The sequence below is a fragment of the Diuraphis noxia genome, unplaced genomic scaffold (assembly GCF_037042655.1).
Source record: "Diuraphis noxia isolate RWA-SAM2 unplaced genomic scaffold, SU_Dnox_SAM2 contig0005, whole genome shotgun sequence".
NCBI lineage: Eukaryota > Metazoa > Arthropoda > Insecta > Hemiptera > Aphididae > Diuraphis > Diuraphis noxia.
In genome coordinates, this window is record NW_028301715.1 from 31056587 (window position 1) to 31081345 (window position 24759).

At 27.1% G+C, this 24759-nt stretch overlaps 3 protein-coding genes across 5 annotated transcripts; all 3 read left to right on the forward strand.

Annotated features, from left to right (window-relative positions):
- The first annotated feature begins 23 nt into the window (after window positions 1-23).
- PolZ1 (DNA polymerase zeta catalytic subunit) lies at window positions 24-12480 on the forward strand. 2 transcript variants are annotated; one of them, XM_089228042.1, is made up of 26 exons: window positions 27-534; window positions 671-863; window positions 1542-1635; window positions 1761-1903; window positions 2246-2322; window positions 2393-2571; window positions 3293-3392; window positions 6223-6379; window positions 6450-6566; window positions 6628-7276; window positions 7356-7496; window positions 7563-7698; window positions 7767-7918; window positions 8100-8288; window positions 8345-8463; window positions 9567-9708; window positions 9946-10076; window positions 10156-10269; window positions 10376-10547; window positions 10621-10764; window positions 10826-11074; window positions 11153-11266; window positions 11369-11559; window positions 11653-11880; window positions 11945-12176; window positions 12247-12480. In XM_089228042.1, the coding sequence occupies exons 1-26, from the start codon at window positions 378-380 to the stop codon at window positions 12388-12390; spliced, it is 4464 nt and encodes a 1487-aa protein (XP_089084168.1). In that variant the 5' UTR covers window positions 27-377; the 3' UTR covers window positions 12391-12480. The 2 variants fall into 2 exon arrangements, with proteins under 2 accessions (XP_089084169.1, XP_089084168.1); XM_089228043.1 differs by lacking the exons at window positions 11653-11880; window positions 11945-12176; window positions 12247-12480 and having other exon boundaries at window positions 24-534; window positions 11351-11407.
- Window positions 12481-13026: 546 nt separating this feature from the next.
- LOC107165285 (uncharacterized) lies at window positions 13027-18635 on the forward strand. Of its 2 annotated transcripts, XM_089229423.1 has the most exons (4): window positions 13027-13533; window positions 16569-16637; window positions 16759-16848; window positions 18512-18635. In XM_089229423.1, exons 1-4 carry the CDS (start codon window positions 13519-13521, stop codon window positions 18563-18565), a joined length of 228 nt encoding a protein of 75 aa, XP_089085549.1. In that variant the 5' UTR covers window positions 13027-13518; the 3' UTR covers window positions 18566-18635. The 2 variants fall into 2 exon arrangements, with proteins under 2 accessions (XP_089085549.1, XP_015368938.2); XM_015513452.2 differs by lacking the exons at window positions 13027-13533; window positions 18512-18635 and adding an exon at window positions 14908-15861 and having other exon boundaries at window positions 16759-16869.
- Window positions 18636-20314: 1679 nt separating this feature from the next.
- Window positions 20315-24291, forward strand: LOC149055187 (uncharacterized). The gene is made up of 4 exons (XM_089229424.1): window positions 20315-22040; window positions 22894-22962; window positions 23469-23558; window positions 23684-24291. Exons 1-4 carry the CDS (start codon window positions 21009-21011, stop codon window positions 23747-23749), a joined length of 1257 nt encoding a protein of 418 aa, XP_089085550.1. The 5' UTR covers window positions 20315-21008; the 3' UTR covers window positions 23750-24291.
- The last annotated feature ends 468 nt before the right edge of the window (window positions 24292-24759 follow it).

Below are 24759 nucleotides of genomic sequence, written 5' to 3' on the forward strand. Positions count from 1 at the left end.
AGAAAATGTTGAGTTTAAAACATAAACATATAATGCCTGATAGCGGTATTCTCAATCTCAAGAGAATTCTCCCTCCAGTTCATATAGACTTTCAAAAATAATTGTGTATTTGTGTATCGTACTTACGTCTTCCTGTACAAAATACAAATACTAAATTCTTACTAGCAGGTAGTTTTGCAGTTGAGTACTATTCTTTACTCTTAAACAATCGTCGCCAATCGCCAACGTTATTCATTACTTATTCAATATTCATCAATGTTGAAATGATGAATAGTTCAACAAGTATCTACTTTGTGCCTTTGTGGAATTTAAAAAATTTGTTCCATTAGAATATAACGTAATAACACTAATAACTAATACCAGAATTCCTATCAACTATGGACAACTCTAACATTGTTCAAAATGTGAGTTTGGTCACAATAGACCATTACATGAGTAATCCTGCTGATGGTTTCGATTCTCTGTATTCTGAGTTTTGGGGAACGCAGATACTTAAGGTTCCTGTTCTTAGGGTGTTTGGATGTACACCTAATGGTAATTATGAAGATTATATGTTAAAAATGTTAGCTATATGCTTATAGTTTATTTTGGTTAATTCTTTATATTGTAATAATATTTTAGAATGCTAATAAACTGTAAAAAGAGTTATTACTTATTGTTAAATGTTTAGGTGAAAAGTGCTGTCTACATGTGCATGGTGTCTTTCCTTATATATTTATTCCATTAGAAGAATCGTATGAAACTAGAAATCAAGAGATCTTATACAATTTTGGAAATAGTCTTGATAAGGCATTGAGTCTGGCTATTGGATCCACAAATTCAAAATCCAAACACATTCATAATATTGTCACAGTATGTGGAAAGTAAGTTCAATAATTCCTCTATAGGGTGATTTTTTTATCAAACAACACTCATTATTTAAAAAAGTATTGACTTTTTTCAAAATATTTTTTTACATAGTTTCAAGATGTTAAAAACCAACGTTTTTATTAAAAAATTATATTTTTAAATATTTTTTATCCTTATAATTTTTTTAAGTTTTTACTTTTTTAATGGCAACATAGTTTTTCAATTTCATATTCCAAAGCAGAATATTTTTCTAAAAATGTTGATACATAAAAATCGAATTTAAGACGAGTAGTTTATGAGTTATAAGTATTTAAAGTTTAGTCAAGCGGAGTAGTAGACAAACATTTTGCGAGGTAACCCCGTACCACTCCACTCTGCCAATCTAAACTTTAAATACTTATAACTCATAAACTACTGGCGCTAAATTCAAAATTTTAACGTAATAATTAATAAAAAAAATAGCTTTATTAATTTATGAAATTTTAAGTATAGGTTACCATTTGAAAATCAAAAGTTGATAGTGGTTTATCTAATAAATAAGGGTGAAAAATATAAAAAAATAAACATTTCAAGAAGAGTGTAAATCTACAATTTTGAAAAAAATCAATACTTTTTTAAATAATGAGTGTTGTTTGATAAAAGAATCACCCTGTACAAGCCTACTTATATATTTAAAAAATTATTGTTTATAGATCGTTTTATGGCTACCATAGTGATAACTCAAAATTTTTAAAAATTCTTTTCTACAATCCATATTCGGCTAAAATTGCTGTTGATTTATTACAAGTAAATAACAAATAACATATTTATATAATCGGAGTATCTATCTCTTATACTTTATATTTTATAATTAGTAGTAAGATGAAATACTTTTTACTGGATATTGCAATATTAAAATTTTTATTTTTTAGAATGGAGCAGTTTGTAACACAATATTTCAGCCACATGAAGCACATATACCATATCATTTACAGTTTATGATAGATTATAACCTTCATGGGATGAATTATATAAAACTATCTGCTGTCAAGTATAGAAATTCTGTTGAACAAGGGTAAGTTATGTAAAAAAATATTTTGTTGGTTAATTTATTTCCTACAGTTCCCATAAATAAATTTTGTATTGATATTTAATATCAATCTAAAGAATCAATCAAAACTAAAAATAATACATTTTTATACATTTGCTAAAAAATTGAGACTAATAAAAATTCTATTTATTTCAATTGGAAATATTTTAAAATCAAATAAAGTATTTATTAGATAATACTTAATAAAGTAATTTGGCTTTTTATCCTGATTCAAACACAATTTATTGGTTTTTAATAAAGAGAGGTTTCGCTTATTTTTTTTTTTACTCTTTTATTTCTTTTAATATTTTTTATTTATATTCTTAGGCTTTCAAAAACTAGTCGGTGTACTCATGAAATGGATGTACAAGCTATCCAAATCTTAAATCCTATATTGATTAACGGTATTAACATTTTTTCTTCTGAAACCCTAATTTATTTTATTTTTTTTCAATTAATTTTATATATTTATAGGAGAATTGGAAAATTCTGGTTTAGTCAATATTCGAGAACAAATAAATAAATTATCTACAGACTTGAACATTACAAGAAAAGGACTTGAAGTATTCAGTGGAGAAAGAAAATTAACTGTTCCATCAAATACTGAAATTGAATTTGGAATTGAATTAAAAAAGAAAATTAAACTAATTAAAGTAATTGTTCAATGTTTTTAGTTCATAAACAATTACTTTTAATTATTTTTTTTATTCGCTAGAAACATTTTTAATCTTTCACAGTTTAATATACAGTAATCACTCGTTATCCATGAGGTTTACGTTCCAGCAAAGTTACGCAGATATCGAAAAACCGTGGATAACGAGACCATAAAGCAATTTAAAAAATTAGATTAGGTTTTATTTATATTGTGTTTAATTTAAAAAATCACAATAAGGTTAATATTTTTTTACAATTATGTATTTTCTAAATTATTATTTTTATTATATGTGATTTATTTTGTAATTTATTATTTATCTATCATACATACATTGTGAATGACGAAAAAACTACTGAACAAATTAACGATGTAATAAAATAAAATAAAATAAGTTATTACGTAATGCTTATCTGTGCATATAGTACAAATAAACAGTTGTTTTGCTATACTTAATGATATAATAACAATTATTTACAATTTTCTAAAATAAAATATTATCTACATCATATAATAACGATAAAATGTTATCGCCAATACAACCGCGGATAACGAGGGATTACTATATTTATTAATTAATTTCAAAATTATGTAGATAGAATTTTAGAGCAGATAAATATGTGTATATAAAATATAATATCTCTATTAAAATTCTTCATAGTAGTTGCTGTATAAATGTATTATTTTAATATTATGTTATTTAAAACATTTGTGTTTTACAGAAAAAAAATGAAACAAAAAAGACAATGACAGAGCTAGAAATATCTGTGAATGAAGAGTTAGTTATTAATTTATCACAAATTTTCCAGTCTCAAACCTCTTGTAAGTTTTAAATTATATATTTTTTAAACCTATTAATGCTTCAATATACCTATATATAGAATCGCCAACTGCAGAAACGGGACAAATCCATTTTATCAATTTTGATTTTATTACCATTTTTCATTAAGCATGAGTAAATACATAGTTTACTACAGAAAGGAGTCAAATCTGACTATCCAAATGCTAAATATAGTGTTTGGAAATTTCACTTTACTGCAGAAAGGGCACATGTCCATGACATGTCCCATTTCTGTAGTAAACATCTTTTAAATATAATTATTTTGAATTTATCTTATCTTAGTTGTATTGAAACCAATTAATGTACTTTAATATTATACAATATGTCTTGAACAAAATACCAAATACTATAAAATATATAATATTTTTATCAATATTATCCATAACCATCATAATGTGCTGTAATCAGTGTAATGTCAATCAGTATATTGTAGACTTTACTAGAGTAAAGTATAGTGTAAACTGTTATTTTATTTTTGAAAATCAATTCTGATTGATTCAGAGACAGAAATTTTTGGAACGTCAAAAAGGAAGAAAAATATAATAAACAGCAAAAAATATAAATTAAAAATGCAAAAGTACAAGGTAAAGCTTATAAAATTACGCTGTAAAAGAAATTCATGAAAAATTACCAGCAACAATACTTTTTTTTGGGTTGATTAAAAGATAGATAGTAAAATACGAAACACTATTCACAATAACCAATATATTAATTTAATTTCCAAGGCTTCGAAAATTCCCAACAAATTTTCAGTTGTAAAAGTTGATCAAAACCATATAATTGACTACAAAAATTGGTAGCCAAAATATTACAAAAAAACATGTTTAAATAATGCCTCATACTGGGGAAAATGTACCTAGAGCTAATAAATCATCATTTGTTTTATCATCTTATCATCACCTCACTGTTTCATGTTTCAATAAAAACGAAATTAAATGTCGTGAATTTTATAAAGGCATTGGTTGAAAATACATTACGTCTTCAAAATTCCAGAATGAGCTTTTTATTTCCAATCGATAAAGCACACGACAGAAAATTGCCAATCAACGAAAAAAAGTTGGAAGATATCAAAAATACATTGAAATTTATCCCGTAGGGCCGTAGGAGTATATTAGATTTTGGAAACCAATAAGTTAATCTAACTTAACCTAACCTAACCAATAAGACTTCAAAATCTGATGAAAATGTATAAGACTAAAAATATAATGACACAATTGTATTAAAAATAATATCATCAATGTTTTTTAATTATAAGTTGTAGTTCAAAAAAATAAAAAAAAATTGTAAATCGTAAAAAATAATTTTATATTTATATTTAATAATAACATAAGTTATTTTTTTTTTTTTTAATTTTATTATAAATAAACGGGTAATGACCCTTAGTTACCATTAGACAATAGTACAGTAGTAAATAATTAGTTACAATGCAAAACTTACAAAAAGATAATAATAGTGGATAGTGGATAGGTAATTAATAAGCTATAGTTATATAAGATATATTTAGTAAAAATTAATTGATGGATAAAAACAATATTTAGCATATTTATATAGTGTTTCTCTACCTACATCAATAAATTATAATATATAAAACAATGTTTTCTACAAAAGGGAAACTTGTCTATAACTTAAATGTATTAATTAAAAAAAGTTATAAAACTTTTTTTACAAATTAAATGAATTTTTTTAGTGATTTAATTAAATATAGAGTCAAAAATTTCAAAGTTTTTACATTAACATTCCATAAGTTGTTAAGTTTTTCATCATTCCTGAAAAATTAGGATAAGTGGACTTGTTCCCTTTTTCTGCACTTAGCGATTCATATACTGTTTTGAGATTATACCCAACACTCCCATAAATCATAATACTAGGAGTTAATATATAATTTTTTTTTTAATATTATAAAAATCAGGGACTGCCAAACTTTTTTGGTCACAATCTACTAAAAATTTACTTCACCTTAGAACAGGGGTCTCCAACCTAGGGCCCGCCAAGCTAATTAATGTTTTGAAAATAATATATTATTTTTAATTTATTTTTTATTGATTTGATTAATGAAATAAAATGAATTTATAATATTTTCTTTTGGTAGGTATTATTCATAACAACTTATAAAAAACAAGCAGTTCCAAACGTCTCACTAAGTAACTTACTCGTATCATAATAAAACAAATTTTGAATTATAAAATAAAAAGATTATATAAATAAACATACATCTTTTTAAATAAATATCATCTATTCTTATTTATTTCTCAATTTCATAACCTATCCTAGATTCCTAGATAGACAACAATTTTTTTTTTTTTAGACAACACATTTCTAAAAATGTTGGCCCGTGATGCCAAAGCGTACATCAAATTTGGCCAGCCGTAAAAAAAGGTTGGAGACCCCTGCCTTAGAAGATCGACTCTCACAAAAAACATTTTTTATTATTCAACAACTATAATTATTAAGAAACATACTAGTATAATGTGTATATAAACATACAATAATTATTATAAACTTGTTACTTATTACTAAAAATAATATAACAATAAATAATAATTTCTAAAATCTAATTACTTAAGTCTAATTAACTTATTATTTTGTTGAAGTGTGGCATTGCATTTTTGTGTGCATTTCCCTAAAAATAAATTCTAACATGAATGACTTGAAAATTGTCCGCGATCGACCGTTTAGCCGCTCCTGATATAAAGCTCAACAATAACATAAGGCATTATGTTTGAAATACGATAGCTATCAAAGATTTGCATATTTTCTTATTTTTTTCAATCATAAATTAACTGAATATTAAATTATGCTTGTTTAATATAGGGGATAGTCAAAGCATTGATTTAATGAATTTATTAATGAAAGAAACAATTGCTTCTAAACATGAAGATAGTATTCTCTGTCACAACACTTCAAACGAAGACGGAAACGATTCTGAAAATGAAGAATTGTCAGAATCTATGATGCAATTAAATGAAAAGTACTTTACACTATTACTTAGCAATATTATTATATTAGTTCTGATTTATTATTCTTTTTTTATGTTATAGTCTATCTCAAAATTCAATAAAAACTAATATTTCAAATCAAACCCATACTAAGGATTTATCAATTAACCCCAATTTTGATGTGGATAATTTCAATTTATATTCATCCGATAATGATCAGTTAATATCAGTTTTTAATAAAATAAAATAATAATTACATAGACTGTTGTCCTTTTTTCAGAACATTTATAGTAAATAATAATGATGAAGAAACAAACAGTAATCAAACAAGTGATATGTTTCGTAGTTCAAATAGTTCTGTTGAAATGAATGATGATAACACATTAAATTATGTGTCTTTCACTGATGTTGATGTTAATACTAGTAGTATTTCAAGAACATTGTGGACATTAAGTTTTAAACCTCCTTCATATGATGATTCACTAAATTTCATTGATACATTTAAAAACACTCGAAACTATAAACAATTTAATTTTCAACATAATAATATTATCGAAAATATCAGAAAGGATCTATTATCATTAAGTTTTCCTGTTAACAATAATACACATTTTTTTGCTTCTGAGAGCAATGTAATTTTAGAACCATTAAAGCAACCACCATCATATTTATTAGCTTTAAAATGGTTAGAAACACGTTATCCAAAATATAAACGTAAAAAAAAAACTGTAGATAGTAATAAACTTAAGAGTCTTATAACTCCAGATTCACTTTCAAAATCAATACTGTTGAAAAACATCAATTGTGTAACACCACATTCTAGTCAAAATAAATTCTATACCTCTTCACCATATACACCAATGCAAGTTGTGAATAAAAGCTTGAAATCGAAAAGAAAACTCAGCACCCTTTTTCTGGATTCATTAAATGTGAGAAAATCCACAAAACTATAGTCCAAAAAAAATTATTCCAAAAATATAAATATACATAAAAAAAATTATTCTTTAGGCAGATGCAAGTAATGATTCAAGAACAGAATTTTTCAATTCATTTAGAACTACCAACAGTTCAGATAGCAATATTTTAGAAGGAATGCATATTGGTGAAAGTTCTCACAATTTTTGTATTGATTCAGACAGTACAAAAAATGTATTTTATTATAATTATTATTAATGTGTTGAATCAAAACTAAAAATATGACAATTATTTTTTTAGGGGGACAACCTTACTATAATAACAATGGAGTTACATACACAAACTAGAATTAATATGAATCCAGATCCAGAATATGATTGTATACAAGGCATTTTTTATACTATTTTAAATATGTCTGAAAATTATTCAAGAACAGGCAAATATATCAATTTAAAAATTAAAAATTACATTTTTTAATATATTATTTGTGTTTAAATTTATCAGGTTCTATTTTGGTGAATCAAATAAGCAACAAATATAATGGTTTTTCAAATTTTAAACCAGAGATAATTGTTTGTAATGATGAAATTGAGTTACTAAATACATTTTTTCAATTGGTAAATAACTGGGATCCTGAAATTATTTGTGGCTATGAAGTGAGCATAACTAAGAATAATATACTCTACAGTCTACAAATTATTTTTTTTATCTTATATAACTTATCTCTGCTAATTGCATGTACAATGCATTAAAATGGTAGCACAAATTTTGTTTTATAAACCATATATTGAGAAAACTGATTTACCAATAACATTTTTTTTTTGTTACTAATGATAGATAGAAATGCATTCTTGGGGTTATTTGAGAGATAGATGTCATCACTTAGGCCGTAATATGAATAAAGAATTATCTAGACTTATTACAGAAAATGATCAAACCTCTGAATATAACGAAGAAATAAAAAATTCTGAATTAAAAATCAAAGGAAGAATTGTTCTTGATGTTTGGAGATTACTGCGACATGAAGTTAAACAATTTTGTTAGAGTTTTGAAACATATTTTAAGTAACTTTTATGTTTTAGTTGGCAGTTCAAAGTTATACATTTGAAAATATGGTATACCTTATACTACATCAAAGAGTACCCTGTTATTCTTATCAAACACTCTCATTTTGGTGGGATCATAATACTTTTTTATACAGGTAATAATAGATATATACCTCTTGAAAGTTGAACTAAATTAAACTATATAATAAATATAACAATACAATTACTATTATTATTTTTATATTTATAATATAATATATATATATATATTAAAACTTAATATTTCAGAATGTCATATCAAAATAAACAATCCATAGTTAAAAATATTTTAGAAAAGAATAGCAATGCATTACGCTGTAATACAAGTCGAATACTACTTAATTTGGTACTTTTCGGTTATCATACTCTAAAGGTCAGCCGGCCGACCGTGGCGGCGATTGAGATATACCGATTCCGTTATTGTACCCCTTTATATTTATCTCAATATTGTCACGTTTCATTGCCAAAATATAATTTATTTTAATAAAATAATATAATATGAAATAATATGAATACATAGAAATTACAATAAAATATGAATACCAATAAAGTATAATAAAATATCAATACAAAAAAAAAATTATAATTAAATAAGAATATCAAAAAAATTATTGTAAATAAAAAATATTTTTATAATGGAGGCATTGAAATAAATATAATGGGGTATGATAACGAATCGGTATATCCTGACTGCCGACCGTTGGGGTATGATAACCGAAAAGTACCCACAATTTAATAAAAATCCCTAAATATTCACCAGTATATAACATAATATAATCTACTAATAATCAAGTTTTCTATTTTCCACGGTCCACCAGTTACCGACAGTTTACTTATAACTTATATTTATATTATATAAATTATAAACCTTAGTTATATTAAATATATTTAAAACCTTTTACCTTATCAAATACTATGTTATAACAATGAGTTTAAAATTGTTCATATAAATGATTTGTTTCCTTGAAAATGTTGATGATAGGATATTTGAATGATTAAATTACTTTGATTACTTTACTTATATATTTTTATGCGTAATTCTTATGACTAATAATTTAGTATTACACTGGTTCACTTGTTGAGGGATTCAGATGTTAGAAATTTTGGATTTCTCCTCTTACAAGTTACCTATTATTTGTGTTGTACTTTTTACCGATAAAGCATACTTATAGTCTTATAGATAGCTTTTATGTGATTAATTTTTATGCATTATACTTAGATGGTTGACTATAGATTATTATATGTTCAAAGTTGAGAGCACAATAAACATTTTGCAACAACTAGATATAATTGGTCGAACAAGTGAACTTGCAAAATTATTTGGCATACAATTTTATGAAGTATTGTCGAGAGGTTCACAAGTAAGTAATTGTCCTTAAAATAACTCATGGTTTTTCTGAATATGTTAATAATTTTCAAGAAATTTTCCTTTGTAAAATAATTACAAAATTTTTCGCTTTAATGTCTTTATACAGTAACTTAATTTCCTACAAATTATATTTTATCCAGGACATTTAATTTTTATGATTTACAATTGAATATATTATTATTATAACTTTAAAGTATAAATATTTAACATTAATTTGTGGTATTTTCAGTTTAGAGTAGAATCAATGATGTTACGTTTAGCTAAAAATAAGAACTATGTTGCTGTTTCACCAAGTGTAAAACAAAGAGCTGAAATGAATGCAGCTCAAAGTGTACCGTTAATTATGGAACCAGAATCAAAGTATAAATGATTACATGCCATTTAATTTTTTTTTTAACTTTTCGTTTATTAATATATGTGTATTTTTGGAATTATCAAGATTTTATACAGATCCGGTCATAGTATTAGATTTTCAAAGCTTATACCCTTCTATTATTATAGCTTATAACTACTGTTTTTCAACATGTTTAGGAAATATTGACCTTCTTGGAAAGTTAGTAAAACGTTTAATATTAAATTAAAATATATTTAGATTTTCCATATTTTTGGATTGTTTTTAAATTATATTTATTTCCATTTTTATATAAATATATATATAGAAAAGAAGTATTTAAGTTTGGCTGTACTAAGTTAAATGTACCTTTTCAAACCTTACTCAAATTAACTGATGATATAACAATTTCTCCTTCTGGAATTGCATTTGTTAAGAAAAATATCCGTAAAGGAATTCTACCATCCATGTTACAAGAAATATTAGACACCAGAATAATGGTAAACAATAATGATAAAAATTTGTGCTTGTTGTAATATGTATTTACTTACTTACTCTACACAATTTATTTAGGTGAAAAATTTGATGAAAGAACAAAAAAATAATAAACATCTATATAAAATATTAAATGCCCAACAACTTGGCTTAAAATTAATTGCCAATGTTACATATGGATATACTTCAGCAAATTTTTCTGGAAGAATGCCATGTATAGAGGTACTAATAAAGAAATAAAATGTTTTATTGTTTTAGTATTAAAAATGTTTTGGAAATTTAGGTTGGTGATAGTGTTGTAAGTAAAGGACGTGAAACTTTAGAAAGAGCAATAACTTTAATTCAGTCATCAAAAAAATGGAATGCTAAAGTTATCTATGGCGACACTGATTCTATATTTGTGTTATTACAAGGTCGATCAAAAGAAGACGCATTTAAAATTGGTAATGAAATGGCCAATATTGTTACTAAAGACAATCCCATTCCTATTAAGTTAAAATTTGAAAAAGTATACCTTCCCTGTATTTTACAAGTGAGTTTTCTTATCTTTTCAAGTACCAATAAATAGACAAATATTTTTTTGTTATTTATTTTGTGTAATAAAATGTAGACAAAAAAAAGATATTGTGGATATATGTATGAAAATAATGAACAAAAAAAACCCAAATATGAAGCTAAAGGCATTGAAACAGTGCGTCGTGATGGCTGTCCTGCAGTGTCAAAGGTATTTTTTATTTTTATAATAAAATAATTATAATATCATCAAAGCTTTAAACCTGATGTATTTATTTTCATCACTTTCATATAGCTCTTATTATTTCTTTAGATTTTAGAAAAAAGTTTATGTATTTTATTTGAAACAAAAGATATTGTAGCAGTAAAATGTTATATTGATAAACAGTTCAAAAAAATTTTTAAAGGCAATGTAAATGTTCAAGATTTTCTGTTTGCTAAAGAATATAGAGGGCGCAATAATTATAGGCCAGGTGCATGTGTACCTGCTTTAGAATTGGCTAAGTATATGTTTTAATTTATTTTAATAACTAATTAATGTCATATAACTGTAAAATATTTATAAATAATAAATATAAACTGTTGATTTTATCTAAGACAATGGACTGCAGTAGACAGACGTGCTGAACCACGAGTAAAAGAACGAGTTCCATATCTTATTGTAGCCGGACCAAAAGGTTTACCATTAATAAAACTTGTACGGTCACCAAGACATTTTATTTCAGACAAATCTTCTCGCATAAATGCAGAGTATTATATTACAAGAGCAATAATACCACCACTTCAAAGATGTTTTTCTTTGCTTAATGTAGACATAAACAAATGGTAATTATTACAGCAAACAAATCATTGATTGATGAAATTTTTTTTATTAATATACTTATTTCAGGTATTCCGAATTACCTCGTAAATATAATTTTCACTTTCCTGATATCACTACTACTACAAAAAATCGTAAACAAACACTATCTCAATATTTTTTTTCACAAAATTGTATTTTATGTAGTAAATTATCACAGTATGGTTTCTGTGATCAATGTCAACTAAATCCTCAGTATTTAATTGTACAGCTTAACCATTTATTATCAAAATGGACTAAAAAACAAGATGATTTAGAAACGGTAAAAATAATAGTTAATAAGGTATAAAAAAAAATATTCAAACAATGTTTCATATTTTATGTTTAAGCAGATCTGTCGATCTTGTTGTGGAAGGAACTTTGAGTTGAAGTGCAACTCTTTAAACTGTCAGGTGTATTATAGTTCTCAACAAGCAGCAAAAGATATGCAACAGTATTCCTACATTAATAACATAAGGCAAAATTTGAGTTTATAGAATTTTTTAAATACTGTTCTAATTTTATATATTTATAATTGATGTTTTAAAAAATTACATAGTGCATTTAATTATACATATATGTGTTAAGTATGGTTTTAAGTTGTGTCACACACAATTTTTTTGTATTTGCCTGATGTTCTGCAGCCGTCAGATAATATTAATTAAAATGCCAAAACGTTTGGTTTATGTTTATATTCCTAGGTATTAAAAAAATACTCGACCGTTCTGACAGAAATCGATTCAGAATAGTAATTATTACAGATGTTACAAACCATAATATTTAAGGTCGAACCGAACCGAACTCTTCAAATACTTTATCGAACTAGAACTGAACATTAAAAGTTAAATTGGATATTATTTAATTTAATATTTATCTATCATTTAGCCACCATACCTTAAAATTATTGAATAAAGATTTTCATCTATTTACTTAAATACTTTTTAATATCTAGTTAATAATTATTATGCATGAGATTTTTAATTTTTTAATTTTTAATTAAGTATTCACTGATAAGAAAAAGCGAAAAACATCAATATTTAAAACAAGCAAACATTAAACAACTAATATATATTAATCTATTAATTATTAATTATTAAATAATAATTTATAATTTTAACCGTTACTCCATCGACTTTTATTTTTATTTCTCTGGTTCGATTATGGAACGGAACTATTAGATATTTGGTTCGGTTCGATTATTTGGAATTTTCAGTTCGGTTTTCGAACCGACTCGAACACTCAGAGTTCGGTTCGGTTCAGTTCGAAAATCGAACAGTTCGTCAGTAAATGTTATATAGTAAGCTAAATCGTAACATCTCTAGTAATTATCTTTATTATCTAAAGCAAAACCGAAATGATAGATATTATTCGGTTATAGGTTATAGTGTGGTTAAAGGTAGTGCAGATATTATTAATTGGCGGTTACCTACATATTATATTTAAATGACAATAGAGACATATTATAGCACATATATAGACATATAACACGTTTTTGACATTGCGCATGCGCTGAACGTTTGCAACCACTTGCAACACTGTGCTGGAAGAAACCTAATATATGCAAATCGTCAGTTTTTGACAGGTTGGCATCACATGTTGTGCAGTCATATTAATTGGGATCCCGGATGGATCATAAACTCGTAAGTATACATATTTGAATAGAAACAACGGGTATCGCCTATCATTATACAATAAAAAAGAAACAGTGTGTACTGTGTATTGCTTCAGTGACGGGTATTATCATTTACCAAGGGGGGGAGCTAATTAGGCTCAAAAATTTACGTAGTTGTATTTTAAATCTATATAACATTTTAATTAACACAATATTATGTATTTCAATTTTTTTTTATTATGTATTTGTTTCACAATATTGCTATCAATTTTCATCTGAAACCATTTATAAAAGTAATTAGGTATTTTAAAGAAATAACTAAAATTAACTGTTTATTTGAAAAATATATTTATATTATTTTATTAATTCCAAGTTTCTTTCTTTAACTTTTGAAAATCGTTCGATATTATTATCTGTTGAGACTATTATTCTTCAATGAAGATACCTATTTTATAATAATCATTGATAATTGTATCATAATACTTGTCATAGAAAAATAAATAGCTTAGTCCCAAGTGGAGCTAATGCCCCCCATAGCCCCTCTTTTAAACCCAATTGTATGACTTACAGAGTCAATGTATGACTTTGGAGAATGATTTTAACTGTTCGGGTGCGATAAAAGGTTTGGATAATAGATTGAATCAATCATTTTATGATGGATTATGTACTTGCTATTATTAATATGAAAATTACAACCGTATACCTACCTATATACGGTACCTATGTGGCTATGTCCTATTCGTTTGTAGGTATACTTATAGTTGTATGTATTCAAAATAAAAACTATCACATATTAGAACTAGTGTTTTTGTGTTTTTTTTCTTAATTAGGATTACAAGAATACTGTTAATATCGCCGAGCTATAGAATTAAAACCACTCAATCGTTTCAACTAGGTACCACTGTCCAGTGTCCACTCCAATCCAAAAAAATAAATAAATAAATATTCGTAGCCCGTTATGGTACGTTTAATTATTCGTAAGTTGATGCTTTGATGGCCTAAAACGTCTGTTTACACTTTACAGAATGTAAAAGAAACATATATATAACAATAGTAAGTACCTAAGTATAAACAAACACTGAAAATAGTGTGCCTGCCTTTTTTCATCGACAAGGTCAGTGGTTAGACTATATATACCTACTAATATGTTACTATGTTAGGTTGTGCCAGATACCTGTCCCACTATTAAAGCTTAATAGTAAATAGTTATTTAATATATATAGGTAGATAATGATTTGTATTAGCGGGGTACATAATATCATGTACTATAGCTGGTATGTAGGTTGTAATCCCTAATTGTTATTGTCTATTTTCACAGAACTTTGATTAGTCTTATTAGGTTAATTTTATACATGTATAATACGCCTATCTATCTGCTTATTATACCCAATAATTTCTTGAAATGTGGCTCGTTCAGTCGTTTTGGAAACTGTGCGGGGTGTTCAATACAGATCTGACTTACAATAAATTCCAAAATGTGTATTCATTACTCTTAATTTTTACGTGCGTTTACAATTTTATCACCGCGTCGAATACTGTATGCAAATTAGAACAGTGGTGTAACATTTTCTCGATGGCCATGATCGAAATGTACACTAGGGTGTTGGCATCAATCATTCTTCTGTCGAGGATAGCAATAATGATTCAATCAAAACAAAGTTTACTCAAGTACAAGGAAACTATAAAGGCTTTCGAAATGTATTCACCGACGTCATCTGCGCAACATAAAAACTACAAATTATTTTCATTCACCGTCGTTTTCGTGTGCCTAAGTATAATTTTACCCTTAAACATAAGCCGGTTGTATTATCTGTACCGAAGCAAGACCCACGACATATCGTTGTTCATTTACTATCTGTTCATATATATTCAAAATCTGAGCATGTGTTGCATAGAAACTCAATTTGTCTCCCAATGTTTTTTAATCTACACCAGATTCCGAGGAATTAACGATGATTTGAAAAATATACGTAATGAAAACGTCAACTATGTTAAATACCCGTTTATAATGGGATCTTCAGCAACAATGTGGAAAGATTACAAAAAATCGTTCCAGTGCGTAAGATATGACAAAGACTTTTATCGACCTCGGCTTATTAGCCACCCAATGTCCAACTCTGTGGAGATACTTAGAATTAAGCATTGGCTAACTCGCCAAGCCGTGGACATCCTCAATAACCTGTTGGGTATCCAAATGGGACTGTCGGTGTTCTTATTGTGGGTAATGGCCGTGTTTGATATCTATTATGAGATATTTTACAACTCTCCATCTAAATTATTAGTTTACGGTTGGTTGTTACAATACACTCTGAGATTGTTCATGATTACCTTAGTAGCACACTACACAACAAAACAGGTATAGATAATAACTAATAAGAACTATATAAATTAAAGTAATAACTAATAGAAAAAAAATTGTATAAAATATATATACCTATATAACTGTATAAGACATAAGATAGGTTGACTGCCAGTGATGGCGGCGCGAGGTAAAATTTATATGTGGACGAAGTAGACTTAAAGAGGCCCTTTTTTAATTTTTTTAGTAAACAAAATTTTTGTATAGATACTTCTCCCATATTTTTCTATGGTTAATTATAAATAAATCCCTTTGGAACGCGAGGCGCTTTTAGGTGCGAGGCCGTGGGCAATGGCCCACTTCACCCATGCCTAGCGCCGCCACTGGACACTGCGTTTCGTAGCTGATCGTTATTTATGAGTTTGAGATTCTAAATAGAAAAATATTAGCAATATTTACTATCAAAGATTTTAATGTTAAAATAACAGAAGCGCAGCCATTCTGCGAAACCTTTTATTAGTACCTACACATCTTTATCCTTTATTTTGTGCTTAAACTGCTTAAGCCTTAAAGACAATCATTCATAATACTTTATAACTAACTTTACTTCTTCCGAAAATATGGCAATACGTAGCTGTATATCTTAACAGTTATCTATTTTATGCGTTTTGCAATACCTATTTCGCATTTTAGACTGATGTTAATTTCATTCCTAATATTTTAGAAAAATATTACTATACATACAATGTTTACATTTATTTTAGGCATTAAAATCAAAATCAATCATTTTAGATACAAATAATCAAATGTTGGATAATAGTACAAAGGAAGAGGTAAAATACTCATAATATGACTAAATCTTATAATCATAATATAACATTATAATTTATAATAATATCCCATCTTTAATCAAATATATTGTACTTACTGTTTTCACTAATTTACATGATTTAGTTGTTGCTGTTTGTGAATCAAATACGTCACCAATCTATCGAATTTACTGCGTACGATTTTTTCACATTGAATACACAGATTATAAAATCAGTAAGTATAAATATATTATAAATAAAGTTATTATATCTAGGTGATTAGGTGCATACCTATATAATAACAAATAGGTTATTTGTTACGCTTTCCATCAAATTGTTAGCTTTGTTAATAGTACCTAGTGATAAAATAGTTTCAGTAGTTTATAGATTAAAAATTATTTGTTAATTTTTTTATAAATTTTCTCAATTATATAGTTGCTTTTAACCATAGGCATACCCTATCTTATTTAAATAGGTTTCGGAAGCAAAATTAAAGTCCTGGTCTAATTATTATATATTATAATTTCTTAACCGTTGCTATATTCATTGGTCAGGGAAATTTGATCTTATTATTGTTTTTGCCTCTAGATGAAAACCGTTTGCTAAACACGTGATATAATATAAAACCAAATTGGAGCATATTATATATTTTGTCTAATTGATGTTAGAGTTTCCTCATAAATTACTAAGGTAAATTTTTTTTCATATTGTACTTTCGTTTGGAATCGTCTTACTAATATATTGTTCTGAAAATCGGAATGTCAATGAATATTATATCATTGTATACGAAAAACGATTCTGAGCGGAGACGGTTTATCTGTCTAGGATATATTATAGATTATTAAAATTTTTCAAATCTTAGATTTAAAAAGAAAATTTGTATGAATTTCTAGTTTAAAATAATTTGCGAATTTTCGTGATTTTTAAGTATTTTAATGCTTGTAAAAAAAAGTTGTGACAATGTATTTCTTTTATTTTTCAACTGCTATTGTAAAAATATGTTAGGAGCCTTATATTAAATTTTCAAATCTTAGAATTCAAAGAAAACTTTTATAAATTTCTATCTAAGATAATTTGAACACTGCCGTAATTTTTATGTATTTAGTCAAAATTTGAACTTTAAATAAATGATTTTAAAAAAAATCGTGCCAATGTATATTTAATATTTTTCAACTGCTATTGTAATAATATGTTTGAAACCTTGTATTAAATTTTAAAGCTTTTCAAACCCAACAAATACATTTTTATCGATATTAATTTAAAAAAAACTAATAATGATTGAAAATTGCATATGCCTATGAATAGTTCAACTTAAATCGAATTTTTTTGAAAATTGCATGGTGGATAGAATATACTTATATAAAACATTTGGTGAAAATTTTTCGTATCTATGGTCATTTGTTTTAAAATTACATCAAAAACCAAAATCGTTTTTATCGAAAACTGATTGTTCGTAAAATTTCCCGTTTCCCTCTTAATTTTTAGTTTGTTTATTCCGATTATTTAAAAAAATATTGAGAATTTTTTACTTTTGAAAGATACTTTGGTACCTACAACTAAATTCACTTTGTGATCGAATATCAAAGCACTTTTACTGCCCCAAAACGTGATGACAGACACACACAAAAAAAAAAAAAAACACACACACACATCATGGTAAAATCAATACATTTCTCGCTCCGCTCAGAATCTAAAATGTGCAAAATCAATCAATACTAAACGTTGACGAACTATTTACCCAAAAGAAGACGAGAAAGTTGTAGATGTCCCTATTGTAAAATTGTTCAATGCTATATAATATCATGTAAAACTTACAAAAACTAATAATTAAGAATTAGGTAATCAGTGATTACTAATCAATAATTAATGTTTATTTTTATTTTTATTTTTATTTACAGGCTATAGCGGCTGGTACAACTTATCTGGTAATTTTAGTACAATTTCATTCATAAAATATAGTAAATTTTATATATATTTAATATTATTATATTAATCTTGGACAACTTAGGCATTATTCAAAGGTAAATTTAGTTTTATTAATTAGTTAAAACTTACAATTTCAATATTTCAATATTTATTTTTATTTATTTATTTCATTATAGTTTATGATTTGTTTGAAATATTAATAATGTGTAATCAAAACCAAAGTGCTTTATTCTTTTAAGTGGCATACACTCGGTGTTTGATTCTTAATTTACAGTGAAAATATAAATATATTATTTATTTATATATGAATTATTATTAGTTTATTATAAAAATATCATGTTGTGCCATAATATAACACAAACAGTTGTATAAATGTATAAACGGTTTACATGTTATACCATTATAGAAATGTATGTGGTTGGCTAAATTTTATCAGAGAATTATTTCACTGGAAGATAATCTAATAACTGTTGTTACAAGGTGTTTAAAAATTGATTAAATTTTTTTATATATTTATATTTAATAGTCTATATAATAGACATCTGTTAACTGGAGTAGTGAATATTTCGTAAAAAAAATTACCACCACTTACATCAAATGAATTCCAAATGTAGTAAAAGTAATGAAAATCCATTTTCATTACTTAAATTAGACATCCAAACATAAGGATGGAGGTCTGTATAGAAAATTAAATTCATAAAACATATATTGACAAGAATAAAAATATAATATTTGACATATCTATTTTTATGTGTCTTACGTACGACGTACCTCGCAAAGTCGCAACGTATTTAATTATAAACATAACCATCATATTATATTGTATCATACTATCATATACAATTATAGGGACTTACACACAAAAAACATTGTTTAAATATAAAGTAATTAAAGTTTGAAATATTCTAAGTACTAGGTAGATAACTTAATATTGTTATGTCTACTAGTAAGTAAATACTAATTTTTGGGTGAAACCTTTCTCATCTTTTCAGCTGATTTCATATATAGATCTAAAGATCTAATATTTACTTTATGCGTATAGAATTTAAAAAAATATTAAAAATGAAAGCTTATAAAAAAATTGTAATATAAAAATTAAAATATATACCTACATAATATTATAATATGATTTTGGTCATTAATTATTTTATCGGTGATCGTTAAAATTGATTGTTAGATTCTAAGATAGATACCTCGCATATGACTGGTCGACATACATAATAATTAATAAATCATAAAATCCGTTAATATATTGTATTATTATATTTTTTAATTATTTTCTATATGTATGATATGAGTTACATTAAGTAAATATTAAATTCTGTAATAGGGCTTAAAAGAGAATCGACATTTTTTTTAAATTTAGGAAAATTCAATTGGTCAAAAACGGTTAATATATTCTAATTCACATCATCTACTCAACTGTGCCTGATTTTAAACCAGTGTTTAGTTTTGAAACTATATTTACTTTAAATTATTATTTTAATTCAATTTTATTCTTTAAAAAAACATTAGCTTGCTCTATTGTAATTGTAATACTAAGAAAAAAAAAATCGGAATTTTGATCTTAGTCGTGATTTTTGAAGCGTCTCATTTCACACAATGTATTTAATATTATTTATGTTCATTTGAGGTGATTACAATAATTGTCTTTTTGAAAACTTTTAATCACTATTTCAATGTATGTAAAATATTATGTTTTTCGAATTCATACAATTAATTTTAAATCGATACACCAATATATATGGGAAATATGTCATTATGTATAACGCTCATTGTAATATCATGTGAGAATTATTATTTATTATAATAATAAATAAATAAACAGATTGTCAAGTTGATATTTTACTGTGCCATATTTATGTACCTATATCGTTGGAATTAATGTGAAAATAAAATACAAAATAAAGAATTCGAGTTAAAATAGTGTGTCAAACGTCAAGTCGAGTAGGTGTACCCATTTGATGGTTTCTTAACAGTAAACTTAATAAAGAATTCATTTTTCGTGTTAAATATATAGGTGTTATAGGTCAGTATTCCTATTATATTAAACACTTTCTCACATACACACATACTATGTCATGATGCATACATACCTACATAATATGTACAAATACATAGTAGGTACAAGCACGAAATAAGTGAAAATAACAAAATTAAATATGACTAAGTCTCAATTAAACTGGACACCTCTGACTAAATGCCACTTGTTAAAACGTAGCTATGAATGTGGTTATATATGTATATAATTTTTTTTTTTTTTATCAAGTTTATTAAGGCTTCAACACAACACGTTTTTAATCAACATTTGATTATATATATTATTATTTGTTATATCATTATACATATTAGATGCAAAAATAAAAAAATAAAGATCGTGAATACACAAAAATCTATTATCGAAGTCTGTACATTATATACATATAGATCTTTCAAATATGTTTTGCCACAATAATAAGTAATTATAAAATGTCGGTTTATTGGCCTATCACATTGTTTTGGAGGATATTCGGTGTGTTCCCAAAAAGCATACAAGGTAGTCGCCGAAACATGAACACGTCACTACCAACGCTGTCCACCGTGTTACTGTTGGTGTTGAGTTTGTACGTACTGTTTGCCGCGCCGCAGATCGTGTGCGAGATCGGCGAGAAGTGCACCAGCGACTCGGTAAGGATCCTAAAACAGATTTTTCCAACCATAGCGAACGTGACGTCAATACTGTCGAGGATTGCACTATCGTACTCGGTAATGGTGGGATTCGACAAGTACATGAAGACGATGGAGTGCTACGAAACGTATTCACCAACGACGGTGGCCGAAGCAGGCCTGTACAGGATGTTCATGACCATTGCCGTGTGCACGTGCCTGCTGTTGGTCATACCGGTCAACGTGTTACGGTTGTTGATCGTTTGGATGGACGGCTCTAGCCCTAGGCTGGCGATCGTATTCCTCGCGTCCACCTACGTCCAGAACGTGGCCATGTGCTGTTCGGAGACGCAATTCGTCGAACAGTGTTTAATGTTGTACTGCAAGCTGAAGAATGTTAACGATGACGTCGCTATGCTAGGTGGATCCGCGGGGTTGGCACGTTTTTCGAGACACATGCGTGTGACCGTTTCAGCAACTCTCCATACACCTGACTCATCTGAAACTTCTATCACGCCACCCGTTGCTGCAGCTGGTGTAGCTTCAGCAGTCGCGGTCGACGCGATACAGGACACATCAGATAACGTTATGTCGGCGGCCTTCGCAGTTGAGACCCTGCGGATCAGACACTGGCTGCTGCGCCAAGCTGTCGGTAGTCTGAATCACCTGTTTGGCGTACAGCTGGGCATGTCAGTGTGTGCTCTGTGCGTGATGTCGTTTTTCGACATATATTACGAGACGTTTCACGTAATGGGCAAATACCTCATGTCCGACATCATCATATACTCCTGGATGCTGCACTACGCAGTGCGGTACCTGGGCATCATCCTGATTTCACATTACACTACGAAGCAGGTGGGTACAACCTGTTCACGTATATTATTTGTATTAATCGTAGTGCAATTTATTAGGTTTATTATTAATATAATATGCCATATGCGTAGTGGCCAGTGGAGTACGGGACACGCTTGCCCTCCTCCCAGATATGCCAACAATGTATCATTATAATACTGTAGGTATTTAAAAGTATTTATCAATATATAGGTATCTTTTATCTATATCTTCAACCTTCTACATTCCGTTCGCTGAGAGAACGCAATTCGTTCACGCATCCAAATGAACGACCTCCGCCGTCTCAAGGCGAATCACCTGGGCAACTGCATTCTCTCGATGAACGGAGTATATAGTCATATTTTTTTAAAACCATAAAACGAATCTTAAGATTTGAGTAGAAACAATCATTTAGATAAATATACATGGAGTATAAACATATATTTAAACCTGCAGTGAATGAGGAGGGGCTCAGAGTTTTAATTTTAATTAGGTAATAAATTATTTTACCACACTCCTCCTATTATTGTTGTTTGCCCTGCAGTTATCCCACTGAATATATGCATATATAGAATGAATTAAATTTTTTAATATTCGTTTTCTCTCTTCTCGAGCAACAAGCAAATATGCGTTTAACAGAACCAACTTTGTGTTCTAACGTTAGTTATTACTTATTTAGTTATTTTACAATGTTTCAATTAAGTGAGATACATAATCGTATCATTTTACATGGTATAACAAATAAAAAATAAAATTTATATCCACGCACTTCTTGCAGCAATGTGTAGAAACATTTTTTTTTAGGTATTCTATACACCTTTAGTCTTTACTTCTATTTACATTATAATTAATATTAAACAATAATTATATATTTCAGGCACTTTATACACAGACGCTTATAGCAAACCTAAAAAGTAATTGCTTGGATTGTAGTATTAATCAAGAGGTAAACAAATATATATATTTCACGCTATACGATGAGGACGCATGTTTTCATGTGTATATAATAATATATTATCTATACATTAATTGTTTCAATTAATTTTTAAGTAATCGTTCTATATAGTCAGTCAAGTCTAAACTGTCCTGTATTGCGTATACTTATTAAAAACAATAAATTTATTATTTAGAATTAAGTGCAGGCATACCTTTGCTGGAAATTATTATTATTGATTTTTATAACAATGTATAAAAATTTATTTTCATATAATTTCAAACGTAGGTATGCTGTATACCTATATGTATACAGAGCATATACTGCGTATGCAACTGCACTGTTGTAGAATAATGTGACTGGACAAAACATTATTGACCCTACAATACGCCCACAAAGCCATATTAGTTATATATCCAAGAAATTGATCTCCTTTACCTCTGACTTTAATTAAAATGTCAATGATATATTTAACCATAAAATCGATATTAATTAAATCTTTATCACTTTTTGTACAGCTCAATTTGTTTTTGGACCAACTTTCTCATAGTTCTGTCGAATTTACAGCATGCGATATATTTACATTAAATATCCGTCTCATTATTTCAGTAAGTTTAATATTCGTGTTATTTCATTAATTAGATGTAATATATATTTTTATTTTTATTTATAGATTAAAAAACAACAATCCAATTAGTAATTCTTCTTTTATGTTTTTTGTTGTTGTTTTAAGACTTTTGCTGCGGGTTTGACTTATCTTGTCATCTTGATTCAATACCAGACAAACATGAAATTGTGAAAAGTTCTACGAACACATTAAAACTATCAACTTGGTCTGAAATATTCATTTATTTTATAGTTATGTCTTATGTATATTTAAATACCTACAATATGATGTAAAGTTGTAAAGGCGAGAATTATATTAAAGATCTGAAGTCAATGTTTATAAATATATTGATTAATTGATATATTTAATAATTGCACGACATGACAATAATAATGTGTATTATAAATCAACAAATTATCTTTTTTAAACACAACATTATGCGTAGTATTTATATAGTTATACCTATCCTACTGTAACTCAAATAATATCAATAATAATTCAATATTCCAACCAACTATGATAACTCTGAATTATAAATCATTTAAAATTATTGTGCAGGATATTATAAATTTTAGATTTTGTGCATTCGAAATCGTTAATAAATCGAAATATATTTTACAATTATGTTTATTTAGATTATGATATAGTTGATAAAATTTTCTAGTAAGCAGGGGGTAAAAGTTGGTTATTACAGGTAGTAATAATTTTTTTTTTTTCATTGTTACATCATCAACTACAAGGTTATTAGCTTATAGTAGTAATATTTTTAGTTATAGATTATAATATATTATACATTTACAATAAATTAAAATTATATTATGTGGTACATTTCAATTTTTTTTAGGAAAGAAATTATTATTTTTTCTGGATCTGTATTATAAGGCCCAATAGCTTCATAAAGGTTGTTTGGGATTGCGTGTTCTTCTCTGGCTTAGGTAAAAAGTTGATAATGAATGAGTATACGTGTTTGACAGTGATGATCAAGTTACAAGACGCATATGGAGGGTTCGGATTTTCTCATCAGGTATCCACGGGAGAATCGCGTGTGGCCAATTCTAAGTCTATTTAGTATGACCTCATCATTTTGGCTTAAACTGTTGAGTTTTGGCCAGGGGTAGTAATAATTGAAATGTTTTAGAACGGGAATACTTGTCTTGGCTTAAAAACATCATGGGTCTATATGGGCAAAAATATAAATGAAT